At 38.4% G+C, this 18,217-nt stretch overlaps 1 protein-coding gene across 1 annotated transcript; it reads left to right on the top strand.

Annotated features, from left to right (window-relative positions):
- Positions 1-107: 107 nt before the first annotated feature.
- Taf13 (TATA-box binding protein associated factor 13) lies at positions 108-1,750 on the top strand. Its single transcript, XM_022850101.2, has 3 exons — positions 108-244; positions 880-1,033; positions 1,448-1,750. Exons 1-3 carry the CDS (start codon positions 197-199, stop codon positions 1,597-1,599), a joined length of 354 nt encoding a protein of 117 aa, XP_022705836.1. The 5' UTR covers positions 108-196; the 3' UTR covers positions 1,600-1,750.
- Positions 1,751-18,217: the final 16,467 nt, after the last annotated feature.

Here is an 18,217-nt window from a genome sequence, read left to right on the forward strand (position 1 = left end):
AGAATGACCGCCACTTTTTGAGCACGAAGCTTCTTTGCTCAAAAAGCTGTTGTCGTCTGCTATAAAAATCACGTATGTCAATAAACAATCCTATTCTATATTGTGTTCCAAACCTATGTGTTAAGGGTCTCCGATTTGTGGATTTTATTGAAAGAATTTGCCAGTGTTTGAAGTAGCTCTTCTCAATCCTACCGAAATGGCAGACGATTTCGACTATGAAGATGATGACGTAATCGACACCCAGGTAAAATCGACACCTTTGTTGATGAAATATATTATTATGTGAATACTAATATTAAGAGCATGCTTTATTTTCTCTATATCTATGCTGTTACCCTTATGGTCATTGATTGTTTGATTATGTATTGACAAACTTCAGCTATCATACTATGATTGATTTATCGTGCAAATAGTTGAAACACTGCATACATTTCAAAACAACTTATGTCCAAAATACAATATTATTTTTTGAAATAACTACCAGAAAATAAAAACCATTGTCATACAGCCTTCATGCACAATACTAACACACCGTAGCTTACTTTTTTAACGCCTTCGTTACATTTTAGTAACTATAAAGTAGTTCCTTGAGAGTACTTGTTCGATTTGTTATGTTGCACTTCATTTGATAAAGTAGATATCAAGCAATCATGTGCCTGCCAGGCCGGAGTCGCTCAGTTTTATTACTATGCATACGATGTGAATTAAAAATAGGATAAATATTTCTAGATCTAGAATATTGTTGATGGGATTCGTCAATTGTTAAAAAGAAGTTGAAAATGATCGTTTAAAAATCGTTATCTTTACAATTTATGAAATCACACTATATCCGTGTATTTTTGTATTATACTATATAGAATTAACATTTTTATATAACAGACAGCTCAGCGGAAGCGTCTGTTCTCCAAGGAGCTGTGCGCTATGATGTATGGTTTTGGAGATGACCGACAACCGTACATGGAAACGGTCGATTTATTAGAAGAACTGGTTATTGAATTCATCACAGATTTGTGCCATCGCGCCATGGAGATCGGTAAGTAAAGAGGCTTTTGTTTTGTTTGGCGCTGTTGGTGGCGGTTTCGCTGATTTGTTCGAATTAAGGGAAATTGGCTTTCTACGGAGTGATTTGACAGAAAAATGCACACACATAACTGAGTCTTCGGTATTGCGGTGTTTGGTATTTGTCCTTGGCAAAGGGGTCCTCTATGGTGATCATGGCCAAACTTATTTCGCATTTACTTGACTAATCGTGTGTTGCTGCAGCTTTTTTTCTGCTCTGGCAGAACAATATTCACTCAAAAGGTCGCATGAAACTGGAATTTATGTTCATATAATCTGTAAAGTTACGGGATAGAATCTTCGGAGAGACAAATGGACAATACAAGTTCTTTGCATACTGCATTATGTACACTATATCTGAATCGGCTGCTTCGTATACCATTTACAGGTAGACCAGGTCGAATTCAAGTAGAAGATATAATATTTTTGGTGCGGAAGGATCCGCGTAAGTACGCGAGGGTCAAGGATCTGCTAACGATGAATGAGGAGCTGAAGAAAGCTCGGAAAGCATTCGACGAGGTTAAATATGTTCAACAATAATTTTATTCGTGTTTTAGTTAAATTATGATCTGTATAATTTAATAGCATTCCTATAATGATAGGGAGATGGTGTGTAAATATATGAAACACACGCATAAATATTGTGTACATAGGGAACGAATTTAGTAATAAAACTCAATTTCCGAAGTAATTGAGATTGCAGTTTTATTCATGTGACTGGGAAATTTTTAGAGGAACTTAGTCTGTATTTTGTAAAATGAAAAAAGTATATATCTATTGTTTAGAATGTTGCCTTGCTGTTAAATCAGAACCGGTACCTACTTTAGGGTGTACATTTTGTAGCGTTTATTTTCAACTCAGTCGGAATTCATGGTTTTAGCTATAGAGCTTTAGAGATACCTTGACTTCAAGTTGTATGTAATCGTATGTTTTTAAACTGAGGGGCTGACATACAATCTAGGCAGAAACATATAGTGCGAATGAAAAATATACCTAAATGAATTTTCAAATTTATATTGGACTCTAACTCAAAATTACTTAGTGTTGAAATTAGATACATTTAAGGATAAAGTTTCTTTCACATGAGATACCGGTTATTTAGCTTCTCAGCAAGCTGAATAAGGATCCCAACGAATAAAGTGCAAAAAAGTACGATGGAATTTACTCCGTCGTTTCTATTAACTCAAATTGTTCTGTGGTGTTTTTGAAAAGTTGAATGATTGATTTGGTAAAGTTTTGAAGCGAAGAACAGTTAGTTACACTAGAAATTTGTTTCGAAAAATATAGGGCTGTTGAAGAACCGGCTACATTTATGAACAGATAATAAGGGTCGATAACTTTCAATTTGCACGTAACTACTACTCAGCTCATTTTGAAATAGTTTGCAGCCTCTTCTTTCCGTAGTTTAATCACTTCGAGATTCGGACTTCTTTGTTTAGCGAGCTTTCTAAAAGTTATACTCCGTTTAGAGTTAAATATAAATTTTATGATTGCGATAGATTTTAATAACCAAATAGCGGTTAATATTTTCGAAACAATTGATCGTTTCTAGTGACGTCCTTTATACAATTCTGCGGCGGTACCCCTAAGATGAGCGACTGTAAAATCAAGCGAAGTTATCGTAGTTTTTTTAGAAAGTATCCGAGGTCAAAGTCATTACATAAATATCCAAATGTAACGCTTACTTCTACGGAAAAATGTAGGTACTGTGCTAATTGAATGGAGATGTTAATATCTGAGGTATGTTGCTCTACGAAAACACGTGTGTAGGAACCAGGGAAACCAGGACTCGTACGACGTGACGAACGCGAGTTTGGCGCTGTGAATGCCTTTGTAACTTTGATATACGCAGACGCCTCTTTAAGCAGTCATCATTCGGCTCAAATACGTCAGGTACAATGTCAAAGTCCAAAGAGAGCTGGCTTGGCGAGGTACGCGCAGCAGAGAAGTGGAAACATCCATGGCACTATTTTTAGCCACAGTCGTATAAGTTTTTGTTCTGGTGCTATAACTGTTTTTGTCAGTGTATACATTCTTGATCTCAATGTGATAGCTACTGCCTAAGAAACTATTAAACGTGCGTAAGTGAAAGGAATCGGCTACTGCGGACTTGCGAACCAATAATTGGTTATTACAGTCGTATTGAGCGTTGAAACTTGGTGGTTAACGTATAATTAATGTCGTTGCTGCAAAATTGTTTTGTACAATCTTATTTCTTCCAATATTGGGGCGTATGTAAGATAACGATGTAACTGAATTCATGTATACAAAAATGAGACATATCGTGATCGCTGGAATTCTATATGTTGGTCCATAAGATGTTCATAATTATTGGTATATGTTGGTCCGTAATACGAAACTCACGTAATCTGTACCATACTGTGCACAATGTGTATTATTTGAAAAGTAAAGATCAGGGATTCCCTCTTTTTTGCCAAAAACGTCCCTGAACGCTACTTGAGTGCTTAATCGGTTCCCGCTGCCTAATCCACTCTGTTAGCATGTCTTATCAGCATCATACATTAGCTCCATCACCTGAACCATTGGTACGGCAGAACGTCGGTCTACCGCTGATGTTTTCGAAAATTTGTGTATCACTCAACAGTTCTTTTAGTTAGTTGCTGACGCATTAGTGCGTTGGAATAATCGTCACAAAGCGAATTACAGTAATATATAGCAGAACGTCCAACATTAGTGTAATATGCTGAAACTTAGTCCATCTTCGTAATACCTCTGGTTTAGCTGACTGTTATCGAAAGTGCAGATTATTGGAATGAATATCCCTAAATCCCGTTTGATGGAGAATACACAGCTTAGGAATATAGACTTCAACAGCATAGTGGTCATTGCCTGTTTATCTTATACTGGCGTTGTGTCTCGAAAACTATTTGCTGCTTATCTTGCATACCAATATTATAGTTGAATAGACGAATATTGGCTTAAGTTATTTTAAAATAAGGCCTGCGTCGTTTATTAAATTAATGGCAAAGCCGTGACTTAACTTAATGTGCAATACAGTGTAGAAGAAAAAGTGATTTGACAGATGTGTACCGTGTATAGATATATACATACATTATTATAAAAAATATAGTAAAAAAAATAAAATGAATGCTCTCAAACTATCAAGGGGCTTTTGCCCCATCCTATGCTTGACTACTTGAAATCCTCGACTAAAATTGATCTGCTGACATAGTTGAACAGGTCTCCTCTCTTGGTTTTCCCTTTTTATTTTATTTTCTAACGTAATATTTTCAGCTGTTCCCGTTTAGTCAAGTAATAAAGTTCCAGCGTTACGCTATAACCTAAGTGAAGTTAATCTAAACCAATAAAAACTGAATAGTCGTTTTAAATATTGGTCCTATATACGGGATTGGAATTGCAAAGCCAAGTTGCTCACGTTGCCTACCCGCGCCTGGGTCTCAACGGAAACGGGTGTAAATTTCGTAGCCCTTGATCTATCGTCTCTCGGTCGGGCCTTTGGCACTAGCTAAAGGTACACAAAAGATAGACTTTTATCGTAATGTGATTAGTGTATGCTCTGCCGTTAAAGAAGGAGCAGGGCGAAAAACAGATATTAGGCGAGGTAAGTAACAAGTAGAGGCGCGAAGTCAATTCAGGCGAACGAGGTTGCCGTTTGATAAAATGCCTAACGGCGATACCGGACATAAAGATCGAAACATAGGTGTGAATAAGGTTGAAGTTCTACTAAAACCTACGCCCTGCTAACAGGCGCTGACGTCCTGCGTAGATTCTACCGCGAGGGCCACCCTGTGGTTACGGTAGCGAACTCAGATTAAGGCTGACAGCTGCCAGCATTGCAGGTCCCTTGGATTTGGTCGGCCTCCGACATCAAGGCAACTACCCACTCAAGAGTCCTCTTTCCGTATTTGGCGAACCCGAGTTCATCGATAACTGTGGTAGAGCAGAGCTTTCTCGAACGATCACTTTGCGATTTTTGAGCAATTAAATTAATTCATGTTCCCACCTTATAAATGTATAAAGTGTTACTGTTTAGGCTGCCGCGATTTCGAGTCATCTCTTTACTGAGAAGCCGTCTGTTGATGCGATCGGCTGTATTTCCTTTTAAATGAAAATGCTTTTTAAACGCTATGGACTGGCTACATCAGATATCTGGGATATTGGATCTTGGAATCCAAACGAAACAATCACAGCACTAATCTGGTCGGACTCTTATTGGCTAGTTAATGATGTTCCTAAGGGTGGTATTGCACATGCTATCAGTGTCTAGCTTGTGCATGGGTTCTACCATTTTAGCTTATTTGACGAGAACGAAGAAGAAAAAGCGAGATAAATGCAGATAAAGTCAATAATATAGCATTTTGAAAAGTCTTGAATACCTTGTTGAGAAGAGCTGGTTGTTCTATTTCAGCGTTTCTATAATTTTGTTTAATTCGATTTTGAATGTTCGTTCAGCATATATGTGATCTTTTGATGCATTGATTGAGTGAGCCATTTAGTAATTAGAGTCCTTCCATAGAGTAGGCGAATGGGGCATATCCTCTTAATCTTAATACAACTCTGGGCCTTCTAATAGACTTGAGGCTTTTACGACTGGCAAAAAATATATAAACATATATTTGATAGAGTATTAATCGTAGATACCGCCGGTACTGCCAATTCAGGAATATTTATGTGCTACGTTATAGTTCTAAGAAGCCAGAATAAGCCCAATTATTCAGATCCCGTTCCTACTGGCATTCGGTCGTGAGTACTGAGTACATAATTTGGTGTACTTAATTCCTTTGAAGGATTTTGATTTATGACGTCGGACAGTTGTTTATCAGATCCCTTTTTTTGAGGGAATTTTCCTCTTCCGCAGTGTGCCGACCAAATCGATCCAAGAGGAAGCTAGGTGATTACTTAGATCATATCAAATTTAGAGGCCACAGTCGCTCGACTTCGAGCAGCTGTCTGTTGGCTGTTCAAAATTGATTTGGAAAACATGAGAGCCTTTAAATGGCTGTGTGCCTAAGGCGAATGGCTGCATAGTTGTAAGATGATTGGACGTTATTCCAGCCTGTCTCTCTTAGCCGCTATACTTTTAGTTAAATTACGAACAGTCGTGCATTGCCAATTAATATTCAGGGACAGCCGAAGGAAATACGCTATAAGGAAGGCGGAAATAGTGAAATATTGTGAGCTTATATTTGATTGCCTTATTCGATCCTGAGCTAATAATTCAGCTAATAATTTAGTTCGTCGATTTTCATTAAGGGCTTTGTCATCGTCATCCATTTCGTCATCTTTTTTTAAATGGATTGAGTTGATTTCGTTAAGAAGCAAACGCACTAGCTTATACACAAAACCGAAACACACAGATGAATACCGGCAAGGAAACACATATTCCGTAGTAGGTGGTAATGTTTCAGTGCAGCTCGGCAGCTCAAGTGGTTTTAGGTCGAGAAATTTCGTTGCTATTCTAGATGCGGCTATCATTTTTATTTGCATATGCTTCAGCTTGGTCTTTTGCCTTTATTCCGTTTCCTCTCACTCTCTGTCTACGTTATAGCTAGTTGTAGTTATAAGAACTGGCAAAACTTACCGGACAAGTAAACCGTTTCGCCCATCTCAACTGAACCCACTAAATTGAACGTTACCGATATTATTTTGTTTCCTAACAGAAGCAGTAATAATATATTTGAGTTATGCGCAACTGTAATGGGCTCATGTCTGATCCGATCCGATTAGCCATGGTCTTGTTTTTAGGTCGTTTCACACATTTTCAACGTAGAATCTATCAGTTCAAACCCAACGACTATTATCTATCCGGTGATAGATAATGTTTTTACCATCGTTTTTTCAAGTGGAGCTAAGTTTCATTATTATAACACAAGAGCTTTTGTCTTTGAACATTTACTTCCACAGCAATTCAATACTACGACCACAAAGAAATCGATCTGTCGCGTTGTCTGAAGTACTGAAGCTTCAACTGTCTATTGCAAAAATGACCTGGAATCATTAACCAGCTCATTATTCCACTCATATACAGTAGCCGCATATTATTTCCTAAATCTTTTATAGACAATATAGTAAGATACTAAATTATCCTATAAGGATAGTTACGTCAAGATAGCTGTTGACGTCAAATGCACGTACAGACGGCTTTAACGCTATTACAAAACACTATAGCTATTGTTGTTATTATTATTATTATTATTGTTCAACTGTTACAACATATATACATTGCTGACACTCACGTCATTCTTGACCCATAAACATATTTGAAGGTTTACACGAGTCTATCATACACAGTCTCAGAAACACCAGACGAACAACTTATCTTGAACCAAACTTTCTTTCAAACGGCCTTTCTGAAGATTAGACAAAAAAGATCCAATCTGTCTAAAGAAGGTTAAGAACAACTAAGCATATTTCATATGCTAGCACACGCTTTTCACTACCGGCTACTCACTGCTGTTTTTTATCCGGGCAGTCGCATGGTTCGTTACCTGCGACTTAGAGGGCAACCACCATTCGGTCTTCAACTAACTATTTTCGTCTTTGTTTTTTCTTGGTTATTTTTTTCCAACCGCATTCAACATCGGTTCCTGGCGTAACCGTGTGGGCTTTGGACCGACGGGTCCTATTATAGCTCTTATGAGTGAATCTTTTATTCTAAACTGCAATTCTGTTCGCCGGCCGCCTCCCGTCCGAAAACGCCATCCAACTCTCAGAGCAGTTCCAGCAAACGGACACGATTCACTAAGGTTAGGACGTGCATGGACAGGAATGAATTGAATTGAATTTGTTTTTGTTCATTTAGTAGAACCCCACAAGAAAAGGCCATTTTTGTCAAAAATGTGTACTCCACATAGAAGCAAAAGGAACAGTCAAGAGGCATTTCTCCTTCGTTAGGACCTTCTGTCCTTGCCATCGAACATTGTAGCTAGGGGCAGGATGTGTCATTTTATAGATGAATGCTGCAACTTAACTAACGAATAGAATAAGCTATTCTTGAAATGGAAGAAAGTATGGCGGTACTTTTGAAAAAGTGTGTAACTATCGATTTGCTCATATAAACTGCTATCCCACACTGTACCATACTGTCCTATGTGAATTTATTTATTCTTTTTTCAAACCGACTATAATATGATGAAGCTTAATCATGACTGTAGGTGTGTACTATTATGGTCGAATTCATGTTTTTTTTAAATCCATTGGCAGGATTGACGTTTCTATAGGCTGGCATGGTAATAAGTTTGTTTACCTTACATACAGTAGAAACCAGCAATGAGATTTTCTAACGAGCATAAACGTAAGAGAATGTCAGTTTTATCGGTAATGAGTAGTAAATCTCAAAGCCATATGTGAGGCTAGTCCAACCTTCAGTCCTCATCTAAAATAATAATAAGCAAGACATGCTAGACAACTCAGCTACATAACCTATAATCTCTATTGTCGACGAATAAAGTATGGGTTCGTAACGGTTTTCAACTTTAAAACCCAGTCTACCCATTGCGTTATCTAAAGTAATACATTACTTTCGGCAGCTTGCCCTCTAATAAACACACAAATGCTCTTTCAATGGTGAAAAGCACTGAATACTCTGCGACACATTTCTATTTATAGATAATTTTATTTAATAGATAGTTTATCATAGAGTGCAACAACGCGAGATACACTTGGCAACGGAACATCCAATATACAATTCTCAGATATTATACGAGCGTATGCTGGTGGGTCATACTATGGCAATTTACATTATTTGGTTAGAGAACTTTTTATTCCTTACTATATTATATACATTTATTATATTATTTGTGTGTTGACAGGGCTAGCTAGCTTGAAGAGAACGGACGGTGCAGCTCTTTCAAAACTATAACTTAATATTAGGCTCTACGTTCACGATATTAGCCGTTACTTAAATTTTCAATAGAAAAAAGTTGAATCTACAAGGATATTATGTATTTCGTCATTACTTTTATATTGACCAAATACATGTAACCCCTTCTGGGTAACTTCTGATTAAAAAAAAAGTTTCTGTTTTGTGAAGTTGCGACTCTTTTCTGAAGCCCACCGTGGTTATTTGTGGTCACAAATATAACCAGCGCTCTTACCAGTAATGAAAGCGCAGTCTTAATTTTCTATTTCGGTACCTTATTTTCATGTTAAACCTAGAGATAAGTGGCTCAAATCTGGATCTTGACACACTCTGTTTCGTGCTGGGAGCCCGCCGTCTGAAGTAAAGTCTAACAGTTCAACTACCGGAAACGCCATTACAATACGAGACATTTCAAATTTGAAAGTAACAAAATGCAATTTTTTTTAACATATATAATTTTATCTGTAGAATGGACGTGTCTCTTGCCATAAACCGAGCTGACCCAAAGAAATTTGATTTTCTGGATATAAGGTTCCGGTCTTGAAAAAACTGCACTTTCAACAGCGCACCGTATAAGATTCGGCCAATGAATAGTAAGTGGCCATATTTTAGTGCGTCATTTTTCGATGTACGTTAGGACATTTTGGTAGTACGCTTGGATTACATAGGAATTCTGTTTCATCCTTGAGACGAATGCTGCCTATTGTGCAGTATGACATCTGAAGCTACGAGGAAGTGCTGGCCAGAATAGAGGAAGCATTTGCAAAGCATAACGAAACAGTCTATTCTCTCATAACGTCAAAAACTTTAAAATTTAGGTCTGTCATTTATCAGCTCAGGTTTACAGCAGACTAAATAGTTCACTGGGAATACTACCACCATCGCTAATGAAGAGTGGAGCGGTAAGATAGAGATTCCTTTGCCACTTCAAAGCGATATATATATAAGAAGACCTAAACAGTCAACGGAATTAATTTGGGCTAATAATAGGCCAAAATGATATATATGTATATGTAAAACAACAACAAAAAAAGTAAACCGTTTATTAACCATTACAACCGTTAAACAATTTAAAGAAACGGCTTCCGTTTGTCTCTAAAACTTAGATGTATCAAAAAGGGCTGTGAACTGTTTTGATGAATTCGCGAGCACTTTGAATTCCTGTAGAATACGAATTGTACAGGAATTGTTTTGGTTTGCTTCTGGAAGGTCTTTGTTGGATTGTTCTGGCGCCACGTGGAAACTGGCCATAATATATATCGTTGATTTTGGGCGAAAAAAAAACTTCTGGTCTTGCTAGGTTTTAGTCCCGCGTGCAATATTGCAAATTGCAAGAACTACGTACTGTTTTCCGGTATGACGAGTATGTTGTTTTGTTCTGGGAAGAACTGACTTTCTTCTAATGTATCAGGAATCGCAGATGAACGCATGCCCTTAATCGAAGCATTAGAATGGCAAGCTACATAAAAAAACTTTTTTCCGTTAATTGTAAGTAGCATGCGTAACAATATGGTGACATCAAGCTGAATATATATATATATGTACATATATATGTAAGAAATGCAAGGACTTTTTCAAGCTTAATATACGCAATTATAAGGTATGATTTTTTGCTATTCGATGGTAACTTACTTATTCTATTGCTGTTTGGATTTAAGAGTTTATAAGGTTTCGAAACGCAATTTGGACACCATGTCGAAGTCCTTATAACTTCCCTATCAAGAAGGTGTTGAGATTAAAAAAAGAATTGTAATTTGTCGTAGCATTGTCAGGTGAGCATGGTAGATGACCAATTCTTGCATTCTTACCGCCACGATCTTCGCGGAGTGCGGTCAAATGCTGTCCTATAACGGGAGTTCTTCAACGGCGTTGAATAATGTGCGCTGTTTAATGCACAGTCTGAATATTAACTCTTTTAACTTTTGGGAGCTTGAGTACACTTGAGCTACAATTGACGAACCGAAAGTCACGGAGTTGTGGTGGATAATATTTGCATTGGATTACCAAATAGGAAAGGAATTGCAATTGAATATTGCAACTGTACAATGTACCGAGTGATGTTCCGCCGGTACATACACCTGCTGATCTAGCCGTTTGAGAGAATTATCAATTATCTTTCATCAAAAGTCATAACTTGATGCAAGAATGGCTCACTATTATAGCATGAAAGAGAAAAGACTCGATGTCTTCGTTCTTGACCCGCGCTCAAATTATGTAGCATTTATTTCTCCAATATGTTTGCCTTACCAAAATTCGGGTTGACCAAGTGTGTTATTTTTACGGATGCTAAACCTGAATGCTAACACCCGCAAACTCTGAGTTGAGGCAGCTTCCATTATAGTTCTAAATACTTCATTACTTATTTTCACAAAGACTCCTCTATGAGACTCATTTTCGAGTTCGAAGTTCCCCTTGTTTTTTAAAGCAATCACTCGCGCAGTTTCAATAGGTAGATCCATCAACGAAAAAAGGGTTGATATGATGACCTGCTCCTGCCACTGTAGTTCTGAGGCGAAGCTCCTATTCGTAGACCACTCAAATTATCTTCACCACCATCCTAAATGGCCCACTGCAATTCGCCTGCTAACAGTTTGAGTGAACGGTCTCAGTCTTTAGAGTGTGCAAGCGTATATCGAAAACAAGAAGAACGCAATTCAGCAGTACATACTTTGAAATAACATTTTCGATATAGCAAACAATTGGTGCGGAAATGCTTGTATTTGTCGTACAAATTTCTCCTTACATTGACTCGATAATTAATCAAATATCACCGCATGTTTCTCACGTGGTAGACAACAGTATGGCGCACATAAGCAACGCATTAAAACTAGTTAGTCGACTTTGCTCAGAACAATAAGCATGATAGAGGAAAGCACAGATAGATTTGTTGATTGGTTATGTGTACTTTTACAGTAGCACCTGAATGCATAGATGGGTCTCTTTCTACCTAATTTGTGTAGGCTTTACCGCCAGTCTATTGCTCTTGAAATTATACCAAAAACGATTCTTTCTGCCCTATGTCCTAATTGCTGGAACGCCTCGGAACTCCAATATATAAACAAGGCCACATCAGGTTAATATTTGATTTACCGCAACACATTTCTCTAGGGAACTAGTATAGCTCTCGGTGGCTTGTAAATGCAGATCGGGGCCCCCTTCAGCAGACCCCCAGATAGCAGGCACAGTCAGCCAACCCCACTCGCGCTCTTTATCCCGCCATGTTGCTATCCTGCTACAAAGCCTCGAATTAGACAATCACTAGGCCTTTTTTCTTTTGTACTTACCTGAAAAAGCCTGCTTATTGCAGAAGTCAAATATGCAAAAGACAGGTAGTGCCAAGAGATGCAGCGCAGCACCTGAGAAAGCTGCTGAAATATTTTTAGCTTAGCGTACACCACACATAAAGGGCTATGTAATTATCCAGGCAATGTGTGCTACCATTAGTAAAATTAAGGTCTCTGTATCTTTATCGAAAAAAAAAATAAAGAAAAGATGTTTACCATGAGACAATGAGTTTTCAAACGTTCTTCGGTTGGAATAAAGGTTAATTAAAAGTGAAATCACGAAACAAAATGGTAGGTTTGATAATTCATAAACAATGCTATAAAGTACGGTGCTTCTACTAATGTTAAACCATCTCTCTACGCACGCGTGCATCAACTATTTTCCCCGATATGTGCGGGTTTGGTAGCCCATATTAAACATAAGTGGAGGAGGTTTATAATTGGAAGACGTTGGTTTTTATCTGTGTGTTTTTGTGATTAAGAAGTAAGTGGTTAGAATACTTCCTTGATAACAATTTGTCTAAATAAAATAGGCAAAGAATTAATTTTTGGAGTCACTTAAAACAATGAGGGAACCAGATTAAGCCGCATGATTTGTTATAAATGAGGAAGTCTTTACCAGCGTTCATTATATAATGTGCTGTAATCCTGATCAGTAGGATCTACAACAACAATTCGCTTAGTTTCACGAAAAATTAGGGAAATAGCAGGATTTGTAGCCTGGCCTAAGATGAAATGTAGTCCTATTAATTTGGGGCCGATGGAAATTAAAACCATAATTTTTCTCCTGAAAAACAATTGAAATTCGCAGAAATCATTTCTTAAAAAAAGATTACCTCTTACTTGAGTCATCCCGGCCAGAACTGGATTTCTCTTTACAATTTGCTCCTGAATTTCCTTAAGTTGGCGATATAGTCACTGGCGACAATAATAAATACCGTTTGTTTGGTAAACGATATATAGAGTTTGCAATATACATCACAGGCCATTTATGTCACGGTCAGAGATGCATACAAAACATTCTATAAACATTATATTATAATATACCGTTCTTTCACTCATCATTATAACGGTTTACCGAAAGTAGCACAAATGAGCCTTGCCAAAGGCAACCACATTGTGTGCATGAAGCTCGAACCCGGAAACATATGATTGCATAGACATAAGTACATCATGGCATCGATACCTGTCTGATCTATTCATATGCTACTGGTGTACATATATTAACCCTATACAATGCTACTAATTCTCTTCGGCTGAAAAACTCATCTGCGTTACAATTGCGCGCTCTAAATGAATTCCTTCCCTATTAAAATAGTTTCGGCCTTTTCTGTTAATGGTAGCTCCTGTGGGAGACGGCCGTACTCGCGACACACAGCTTCCTTAAGATGCAACCGTGTTTCTCTCTAAGCATTTATATGTGTTTTTGCGTGTGTATATGATATGTGTCTGAATGATGAGAGCTGACCCAAGCGAAGCAGTATATGTCTGTAGAATGAGCGGGCACGCTCTATAGTACCGCCCTCTATGGTGAATTACAAGGGTTAAGTAGCAGTACACTAATAGGTGGTTGGCTAGTCGACGGACCGACCGCAAGGCGCCGCTTCTGCACTTGCTTCGCTCTCAAATTATGTGCGAAAGCATAGGAAAAGAATGCCATTGGCTGTCCAAAAGTCGAAAGCAGGTGGGACCTACCAGCAGACGGGATCCTGATCGGAAAAAGAAATTGAAAAAGGTCCTCGAATTCTGCCGTCGCTACTGGCAGAAAAATAGGAGTCAGGTATGTACAGAAAATGGACAGACGAAAAAGTGGAAGCCTGGAAAATTTAGCCATTAGCTTCGAAGCAAGCTCAGCATTGAATTTTTGAAAGTAAAAGTTTCGAAGAGTGTTGCACACTTTTGCCTTTATGAGGCTAAACGAGAAAGGTCGCGTGCCGTGATATTCGGAGCAGGCGATTCGTAAAGGCGATAGGTTGTTGTTGTTGTTACTGGAAACATGCGTTGTGTGAACATGCATAGTACGAATATATCGCACTAGTAGATGTATGTGCAGTCAAGAAAGCTGTAAGATGCTTTGAAATCGTAGTGAAAAGGATGTTGCTATTAAAAAAAAAACATACAATTTTTATGTATACTGAAATTATTTCTTTTAAATTGTCTTTTTTAAAGCTATTACCACAACAATTCCTCTAGTGTTATTTCGTTTGTACCCAAGCAGTTCTTTATCCGTTAAGATTCCACGATACCATGGCAGATGGCTTATTTTGCATGAAGTGCCAGCGTTTAAGGAGTAACGCATAGAGCCTGGTTAGAACTTCTACTGTATATTGTTGGAAACTGAAACGTTGGACTTGATTTATTTAAGTACTCTGTACAATCCAATTCAGCCAGAGTAATTTATACTAAATGTATCTCCAATATGAGACTTGACATTCACGGCCGAACAGTATATAATCATTTGAACAAGTCACTTTATGAAACCATATTATATACTTTGCCACTTAAAAATCAACATTCATTTCAATGAGCTCATAGTACGTACTTACAAAGTTAGAACTTCAATCGAAGAATGTGTATATGACTAGGACCCATGGGCAGCGTAATCATGGTTTTGGCCGGTCAGCGTTGACGCAAACCTTCTTGAATAAGGACCCAAATTATGTTATTTAACAGTTATACGTATTGATAAAGAAGGGCATAGACATGCTAACGTGCTCACCGATATTAATGTTAGTAGAACCTGTAGAAGATGCGTGTTTGCCTTACGTATCGACCGTCATCATCGTTAGCACTACCATTTTTACCTTTTTTTAGAAGGGAAGTAAATACACCGATAAACGTGGAAACAGAGGATAGCAAAAATCGAACGAATTCTACAGTAAACTACTTAAAGCGCGCTTAAGCGAGCAACGAAACCCATGCAGTGAATAAAGGCCTTGACAAAGGGCAATCCATTGCCAGGCAGATATCCCCATCCAGACCCGTCAGACCCCTCCACAGAACATGTTCTTCTTCGTTGCAAGTCGTGCCGAGCCTCGTAATTTGGCGCCTTTTTTCATCCAAAACAATCAACATTTCAGTTTAAATTTGTTCTCGCCGGAGTTCAGCGCAAGTGATTGCTAATAAGTACAGAAAACAGGGTCAATAATTCTTATTCTCAAGACAAAAAGGTAAAACAAACGATAAATATAAAATAAAAAGGAAGCGACCTGGGTCGTTCGCCGTTATGTTAGGTCTGTCATCGCCGATACTCTGGCTGATTTTATCGGCTCTGTCTGTTCGAGAAACGATTTACCTTGGGCTGGATGTACCTGTCCATTTTCGTTGACGCCACTTTGCTAAAGACATCTGAAGACAAAACATTGTCTGCGTCTGTATGTGCCAATCTGAAACACTTTTTTCAAGATGGACATATATTGAACCCTTCATTCCACTTTTCGGAACGATTCTTTTACTCTTAAAAAGAGGTGCACTCTAGGTTGCGTCTAATCTCAACCAAGCGAGATCAACGAGACGTAGCTGCAACGGTTAGCACCCTTTCAGACATAGAAGCGTTATATAATGAAAAGCTACTTTGAGGAACGCAGCCATCACACCATTCAGCACCGTCTATTCCGTTACGGTCCGAAGTTTCAAGGGCGCCCAGCTTCTCCTACCGAAGGGCTCTTGGTCAGTAAACGCAAAGCCCAAGTAAATATATAAAGCATCCCTAGCCACTATAATGGAGACCGGAGACCCGGTATTTTAAGGGCTTGCAGATAAAGGATAATTTCACCAGTCTGCTCTTGCAGGCTGTGGTTAGATTTTCGAGCGTATCTTAAGTGGCCATATCTCAGGTTACCCTGTAGATAAACCCTCACAGAATCAATACTTTGTAATTTACAAAGAAGGACGGGCAAATCCGATCAATGATGATAGCTTGTACACTACGGCGTCAGGACGAAAAAACTCATAAGCTGAGGAGACTGTGGAGCATAAAGCTAGGGCCTTTGTTGAAGTTCCTGTCGGCAATAACAAGATAATTCTGTAATTGAGTTTAGAAGATATTTGCAACTCTCTCGTTCAAGACACGTAATGTTCGAAATTGTTGGAGCACGTTTTCTAGCTGATTGCATAAAAACAGGTCTATCCTAGGCTAGGTATTTTATCTTACCAATTGTCCTTCTCAACAAAGAAATGCGGAAAGCGCATAATTTTTTTGTGTCATAAATAAAACATCTGCTCAGGAATCTAACTTCAAACCTTTATACTTCCCTAAAACATTTTCTGCAGCCCGTACTGCAGGAGGCACAGAAAGCGCGATATTTCTAATATTTACTTGGATGACGAAAAACCCGAGCCTATTATAATTACACAAGAAACTAGGCCGTATTTTAAGGTTTTTCTTTTATGCGCTTCGCCAGACTGGCCGTATCCACTGAACAATTTGAATCAAGCAATACAACATTTCCTTACAGGCATCTTCAATTTGTAAGCTCCAAGTCTTGCTTGGAACTCAGCATTGCATACAGTCACAGCTGTGGTGTTGCTGACTAATGTCGCACAGTGCGTTTTCTTAGCCTCCATCACTGAGTTCAAAGAGCTCATGATCTAACTTTGTAGAGTGTTTTAGGGATTATCTTGGGAATGTCTGAATTGTTACTTAGTCCAGCTGGGAGATAAGCGTCCTAAGATAAGGGAGTTACCTCAGTGCGATTGTCGAAAAGACGTAACACATGATATGGATAAGAATAGCTAGCAAAACTCAACGTTGACTTCAAATCTTCAAACGGAAAGTACCTCTAGGCCATTCACGATCATGCTAAACAGTACCAAACTCCGCATCGTCTTGGAACTACGGCTAGGGCACCTACGCAACTGTACCCGTTGCGAGTATCGGGGCCCAGAAAGCAGCAAGTCCGATCCTAGCTGTTCTGAGCTCTTACAACATTCGGGAACTGGCAACTTTTCGTCAGGGCTCTGCAGTCAGTCCCTGTAATCTTCTTTAATAAACCGGTGGGCCTACGGGCCAACTCAGCTCCTGCAGCGAATAGAATGACGTTATCATCGTGGTCTTTCGGGCGTTGTTCGATGGGCGTTGTGGATACCACAGTTCGAAATAGTTCAGCGTCATTAGTGCCTGGATATTGTAGCTAATGAGAAGCTCCTTCTCTGCTTGATCGTTTAATTCTTGACTTCGTAGGCGACAGCGTTCGTAAATTTGCTTATGTTCCTATTTATTCATATTCGTAAAGTACTTATAGCGAAATCAAACTAGTTAAATTGAGTCTTTAGCTAGGAAGCAATCTTTTATGTCCATTCTAATTAGAATTACCATCGAGCATATACATATACATGATTAGGTATCTGACTTTATTATCAGATAGTTATTTAGATGTTCTTAGGATGCTTTCGTTGTATATTATCGCAGTAGATAGATTCAACGAAACGTTGCAGTCACTATCTGGCAAATGGGTCTTACTGCAACTGAACTGAAATCTCTGACCGAACAAAACGTTCCACCAATAATCAAAGCATTTGGCGTGTAGCTACTGGCGGTAATCTCATTAATAAGTTAAAATATAAATTATATTAAGTTACTACAATGAATAGTAACTGCTTGTCTACGAATCGACAATTAAGCCAATATTTACTCGCAACGAACGTGTCGTGTTTGTTCCTCGTGAATTCGTCCATATTATTAACTGTGTTGTTAGTATACCGCACGAGGATGCATTAACGAGAGATTTGCAGAAGCACCTTTTTTTTGCAGAAGGGGTAGGAGGAATTCTGTTTGAGTCTGGTTTCTACGAGCTGCAAAAATTCGCAGCCAGCACGTATCGATAATTTCCTATAGTAAAATATTTCTTTTTTTTTTTTTCTTTTTCAATTCTTTTTCAATTTGGAATTATTCACGCATGGCCGAGCTTCTTAAGCTTTTGTTTGTTTTCATTCGATTTTTAATTATTTTATTAGACAAATCTCATTTGTTTGCATAACTTTGCCCGGTGCTTTATCAGTCAACCGAATGATAATGGAATAGCAAAAAACT

This window comes from Varroa jacobsoni, unplaced genomic scaffold, assembly GCF_002532875.2.
Source record: "Varroa jacobsoni isolate VJ856 unplaced genomic scaffold, vjacob_1.0 scaffold_1443, whole genome shotgun sequence".
Taxonomy (NCBI): Eukaryota; Metazoa; Arthropoda; class Arachnida; order Mesostigmata; family Varroidae; genus Varroa; species Varroa jacobsoni.

Excerpts from the sequence above, each read along its gene's own strand:
- Taf13 (XM_022850101.2), top strand. The coding sequence starts at position 197 with ATGGCAGACGATTTCGACTATGAAGATGATGACGTAATCGACACCCAG. Across the intron at positions 245-879 it reads ATGACGTAATCGACACCCAG|ACAGCTCAGCGGAAGCGTCT; the intron begins GTAAAATCGACA and ends TTTATATAACAG. Across the intron at positions 1,034-1,447 it reads CCATCGCGCCATGGAGATCG|GTAGACCAGGTCGAATTCAA; the intron begins GTAAGTAAAGAG and ends TACCATTTACAG.